The sequence below is a fragment of the Rhinoraja longicauda genome, chromosome 12, assembly GCF_053455715.1.
Source record: "Rhinoraja longicauda isolate Sanriku21f chromosome 12, sRhiLon1.1, whole genome shotgun sequence".
In the NCBI taxonomy this organism is placed as follows: domain Eukaryota; kingdom Metazoa; phylum Chordata; class Chondrichthyes; order Rajiformes; family Arhynchobatidae; genus Rhinoraja; species Rhinoraja longicauda.
In genome coordinates this window covers 8,178,617-8,184,655 of record NC_135964.1, presented here as the reverse complement: position 1 = coordinate 8,184,655, position 6,039 = coordinate 8,178,617, and the positions used below count along the sequence as shown (strand labels likewise).

At 47.8% G+C, this 6,039-nt stretch overlaps 1 protein-coding gene across 6 annotated transcripts in view; it reads right to left on the bottom strand.

Moving 5' to 3' along the window:
• Positions 1 to 215: 215 nt before the first annotated feature.
• The window catches only part of frmpd4 (FERM and PDZ domain containing 4), a 583,956-nt gene continuing 578,132 nt past the window's right edge, over positions 216 to 6,039 (bottom strand). For 5 of the 6 annotated variants that reach the window (XM_078408967.1, XM_078408968.1, XM_078408970.1 and 2 more), the window contains 3 exons: positions 4,482 to 5,531; positions 2,900 to 4,198; positions 1,983 to 2,118 (listed from right to left, as the gene is read on the bottom strand). In XM_078408967.1, coding sequence (XP_078265093.1) covers positions 2,114 to 2,118; positions 2,900 to 4,198; positions 4,482 to 5,531 — 2,354 coding nt within the window. In that variant the 3' untranslated portion in view covers positions 1,983 to 2,113. Of the gene's footprint in view, positions 2,119 to 2,899; positions 4,199 to 4,481; positions 5,532 to 6,039 lie in introns of all 6 variants that reach the window. The other variant, XM_078408973.1, reaches the window with a different exon arrangement.

Sequence of the window (6,039 nt, the reverse complement as noted above, 5' to 3'; positions counted from 1 at the left end):
ATATACAATAGAAAATAAGTGCAGGAGGAGGCCATTCGGCTCTTCGAGCCAGCACCGTCATTCAATGTGATCATGGCTGATCATTCTCAATCAGTACCCCGTTCCTGCCTTCTCCCCATACCCCCTGACTCCGCTATCCGTAAGAGCTCTATCCAGCTCTCTCTTGAATGCATTCAGAGAATTGGCCTCCACTGCCTTCTGAGGCAGAGAATTCCACAGATTCACAACTCTCTATTATTCAATACTTCGAGATATGTCCCCCCACACCACCAGAATAATAAGACATAGTGAATTGATTTGATTGTTTATTGTGTATATAGTTTGCATTGATTAAAAAGCATACTTTAAAATTTGAGATAATACTTTATTATTTACAGAGTGATGCAATATCACATGTGAGACCAGTGTAGCTTTCCTCTCACCACCCTTAACCCAACCTCCCATCCCATGGCAGTTGTAGTTCTAGGGGACATTGACACTTCTGATTTGGGCACTAAGTGTTTCTGACATTCAGGGACCATATGAAAAATAACTAAATTTTATACCATTGCTTTCTATATTTCTTTGCCGTTAGAAAGGGTGTTTCAATTACATTTCAGTCCGGAAAGATTTAGCTGTATAACTTCTTAATATCCCCCAGGCTCATCATATAAAACATAATGTACACAAACCCCAGTTTCTTTAACAGCAGTTCCATGTGGTGGCCCACACTCGCAGTAAACTCTATGTATGGCTTCACAAGGGTACATTTTAAAAGTACAATTTGCATGTTATTTATTTAAAAGCATTTTAAGTGAATGGGTTAGTGTGCTTACGATAGCGGTCATGGTAGTTGAATGTCGTGCTAAAACCTTAACATGAGGATCGATGGGGGCGACTCTAGAGGCCGCTTCAGCAGCTCTCAATAGGGAAGTATAGTTCATTACAACCTCGTCTGCCTTAGCAACGATTTCCTGTCGCTGTGTTTCAGAATTCATTACTTTAACTAATCGCATGCAGGCTTCTGTTAGGCAACACAGTACTTGGAAGCTGGACGTCGTAGCTGAGAGCATTTCCTCTGGGCTTTTTTCCGCCGCGGCCATTTCCCTGCAAGCACTCCCCAACTCCAGTGATTCGATAGACAACAGTTGCTTGTATTGGTGGAACCGGAGTTGGTAGTGATCCGGTTTCGCCCCCTCTCTCTCCCCAACGCTTGCCTGGAGGAGGGACAGCAGTTCGTTGGCGTCTTTCTGCGCTGCCAGAAACCCGCCTGGCAATGTGTACGCCTTGTCCTTCAGAGTGTTAATTCTGGCGATCCCACTGTCAAATGCCGCCCCACAAAGGCTGGCGTCTGCGTGTTGCTGCTCTGTGTTACTGCTATTACAAGGTGTGGCGGCCACCCCTACTACTCTCCCAGCACTGGCAGAGCCAGGGGATGCACAGGACGCTGAGGGTGAGTTGGAGGAGAGAGGGTCCAAATCAGGCAACTGGTCTTTGCTGCCGTAACCACCATCACCATCATCATCAGCACCGGCGTCTCTATTGGGGAAACAGTAGGTGAACGGCCCACGGCACTTCCAGTTGCTCACCACCTTCGGGAAAGGCAAGGGCCGAGGTTGTCTCAAGTCCTTTTGCACCGAAAATATCTGCAATGATCTCCGGCCATCCTTTCTGTTCGCTGAGGCGGCGCTGCATGTCGCAATGGCCCTCACCGACCCTTGAGAGTGGCTCTTGGATATGCTCTTACCTAGAGGAAGCTCCACGCTCTTCTGTACAAGTTGGGGGTTGGGAACTTCATGGAGGTCGGAGTATTGGAATCCTATGAAGCTCCGTGACTTTTCCAGCTGGGTGGCTGGGCTTCTCAGTCGTGGTGTGAGAGTACTGCTGCAACGCCTCAGCACCTTTGTGGCGGGAGGAAGTCTCAGGCTCCCTCCACCACCCTCAACGTTCCTCCTATTAAGTGGCGCTGAATACCCTTGTCCTTCTTTGAGAAGACTAGGTGACTCTTGGCTGGCCGTTGGCACCTTTGTATCATTGCAAGTATTTGATGGCAGTGGGATGTTGTCGCCTGTGAACTGATTACTGAAAGCTGACGTTGCACCTCCTCGTCCTCCTTGCTCAGGTTTTGTGCAAGCTACACTAGGGGTGGCAGAAAAACACAGAGAATCATTAAGCATCTCCTTGACAACATGCTGCAATTTACAATCTGGGTTGCACTGCTTGTCCTCGGCAGAGAACTGCTTGTCATGAAAACCTCCAGGCAGATCCTTATCATTCTCTCGGGCAGCTCCTCCACCCAAACTGGGGCACTGCTCAGTGTGAGGCCCTTGTGGACCCACTGGTCTATCAAAACAGGGCCTCTCTTCCCCTTTACACGTCTCCTCATGCTCCCCAGCCTTCCGAGTCCTCTGCTTAGCTAACTCATTCTCTCTCCTCAATTTAGATGGTAAAGATGCAAACAAGATATTTCTAAAGTTACACAGTGAATGCTTGGGTAGTTTATTTTGTTTACTCAAAGCAAACAATTGCTGGTGTCTAACGTGGCCTGGCTCTTTTGACGTTGAGATGAATGATGGACATGTTAACGTGTTAGACCTACGAGGCCTAGAGAAATTCCTATCACCATTAACGCAATCATTTTCATGCATGAAAGTGATTGGTGTGCTTGCAAGATCAGAAAATGTGCTGAGAGTGATTCTTTGCGATGAGTGGCAACCGACATCGACTTTGTGTTTGTACGCTCTTTTTACCATATCTGTATTACAGTTTTCAGAGCTAACTTCATGAGATGGGACTGACATTAGGGAACTAGCTTCTCGACCTTGAGCACAACCGTTTCCTCCACTGTCTCTCTTACTTTCAACGTCTAAATTCCGCAGTTCAAAACCTGTGCAAATATTATTGCCATTTGGTGAGGTACCTGTGGTTTCTTTAATCTTGGGCACACGATGGCACCCATCGCGTATTGTACCAAATATTGGATCGGCATTTGAAGACGCATGCACGTTATGGGCTGCTCTCCTATGACACATGGCTTCGGGTTCGGGATGCAGGTCTTTGTACGACGTTCCGTGGGTTTGGAGCAAAACTGTTCGCTGGTCTTCTGAAATGTAGCCATGACCTTTCAGAGAGGATTCCGACAGCATGCTGTTGATCTCAGTTGTACTGTGGGGGCAGTCCACCGGAGTGGTGCCCGTCCCGCACGGCACGTCGACTGAAGAACATTGGGAGCTCTGCAAAGAATAGTGGCCCTCGCTCTGCAAAGAAGACATTCTCTTGGTCATGTGGTAGTCGCAAAGCCGAGTCACACTCTGCTCGGCCTCTGGAAGCTCTGATGAGTGATCGTCGGGGAAGAGCTCCGTGTCCTCCGAATCAGTCAGGTGTTTGGTCGAAGACGCGTAGGTGGTATCGGATAGAAAGCTTTCATCCCGCCCAAGCCCTGAGGTGCTGGCCAGGGAGCACCGGTCGTCCATTTCGGTATCAGCTACCTTCTCTTCAAGGTCACCCCTGGAAACTAAGCAGGCGCTGTGAAAACTCTTACCGTTAATTAACCCTGGGAAATGCTTATCAGGCAATTTTTCTCCCGAAACCTGGAACCACCTCTGAGTCTCTTTTCGGAACGTGGTGCTCTCCAAGTCGTAGGCAGTTGCGCGATGACTAGACTTCCCGACCAGCGTGTTGTATTTAATGTTCGTCGACAGATCGTCACCCACCTCGGTCTTTTTGTTTGCCTGTTGCCTTTTCATCGACACACTGCCGTCAACTGCGATCTTCACGCTGGTGTCCCCCGCCTTGCCCTTCTGCTTGCTCGAGCACGAGTACATCAGAGACCCCGCCTGAAGTTTGCTGAAGTAGTCCGTGACCGATTTCGTCTCCATCGTCTCGGGTTCCATCTCGATCTCCTCAGAAGGTAGAATCTGTTTCGAAGGCACACCCATGGGCTTCGCGCCGCTCCCGCGCTGGGAGGCCAAGCAATGGGTGGCTTTTGGAACCAACTTGGAAGTGGGGCCTACGTTGTCGTTCTGAGATATTGGGAATTCGGTCTGCTCTTCTTGTAGCTGTTGGTAGCCTTCGCTGGTAGCAACGAGCATGTGCATGGATCCCTCAGAGTGCTTCTGTGCTGAGGCTACCTCAGAGGTTTCAGTCATTTCAGAGGAGTTTGTTTCATTGCCAGAATCCGAAGACGACTCAGGACTATAGGCTCTTAATATCACTACACCTGTATGCCACAAGAGAATAAAGAGCCAATTAATTACTTCATCACCGGCACTTTCGTAATCTTAATAAAAACAGGTTTATTTAACAAAGTGTTTAGTATTCTTAAATTTCAAGCATCCAGTCATGAAATATCAAACACGATTGCTCCATTAGCATGCCAGATCATAACATGGGATGACACAACGGATGGTAAAATTTGTTCTGGAATGTTTCCAAGTTGTTAACAAGTTTACAGATGGAACATTATGACAGTCAATGAATAAGCGTTACTATGGTGAAAGAACCTGAGCTGCCATCCGTTTGCTGAACAGACTGCTCCTCGGAGGCTGCCAGCTCCTCCAGGGCTTGCAGGGTCGAGACCATGGCATCGTCCAGGGCCTGCTGGCCATTCTGCTCTTCGGCCTGCGTCGGGATGGCGTCGATGATGGACACGGGGATGTCATCGCTTGGCGAACGCTTGCTTTGGCTCTGTGCCGGCTGATGGTGCTGGCTATCTTCTTCGTCCGAGCTGCTATCCCGAAAGCCGGGAGGAGGGGCGGCGATGGCAATGTTCAGAGTGTGCAGCAGGAAGTCATCCTCGTCCTCATCATCGCCCCCCGGGGGAGGGAGCGAAGTTAGGTCGATGATGTCATCGTTGGACCCGGAGATGTTCAGAATGTCGGTGTTGTCCGCCTCTCCCAGCGGGATATCCTCCTCACAACTCACTTCATCGTCGTCCTCGGCATCATCCGTGGTCTCCGAATAGCAGATGTGGTGCAGCAACGGCACCTCGATGCTCTCTGCATTGGCAAACATCCTGCTGTCATTGATGTTTGCGTACACGGCGGACGTGTCAATGGAATCAATCCCTGGGAATGAGAACTCTGGGCATTTAATGTCACTCGCACTGTTCAAGTACAACGGCTGCTCCAAGTTGCCCGGACTATCATCCAACAACCTTTCATAACCGAGGTTTCTCGGGTTAAAGATGGCAACGTTATGATCCTCAAACACAAAGGATACTTTTGCTCCTCTTGGAGATTCCTGTACTGATTTGGTAGATTCCTTTCCAGAGGAAGACATTCTGCTAAAAACCTTGTGTTCAGTCTCTAAGGTGTCCATATATTCAGCCCCTAGATGCCTGTGCTCATTCACATCTCTAATCTCAGTTATCAGAATTCCCCTGGAATCTTCATGGTAAATTGAATCTTCAGAGTAATCTACATTTCCTTGCTTTATTTCTCTAATGGACGACGATCGACAATCTTCTTTCTTCGGCCTGATATAGCATGAACTCTGTGGTAGATAGTTCCATTCTATGCTGTGCATGTTATGTTTGGTCTTGTATTCATGGCCTATTTTTTAAAAAAGGAGAGAGGGAAAATTATTCACAAACACCCAGCCTTGCTAAGTATCGTGCAAAATAAGAGATACTTCAACTTAATACTTCCCAGCTGTTATCAGGCAACTGAATCATCCTACCACAACCAGAGAGCAGTGCTGAACTACTATCTACCTCATTGGTGACCCTCGGATTATCCTTGACCGGACTTTACTGGCTTTACCTTGCACTAAATGTTTGTCCCCTATCATGTGGCTCACAAATGGCTCAATTGTTATCATGTGTTGTCTTTCTACTGACTGGTTAGCACGCAACAAAAACTTTTCACTGTACCTCGGTACACGTGACAATAAACTAAACCGAAACTTGTAGATTCCATTAACATGGGCTTATTGATTGCACATTTCAGTGAACACAAACCTTTCGTTGTTTTGTAAAGCAAGCAGATGCTGAAAATCTGAAATAAAAGCAGAAAATGATGGGGATATTCGCAAGGCCAGGCAGGTTTTGGATAAACGAAA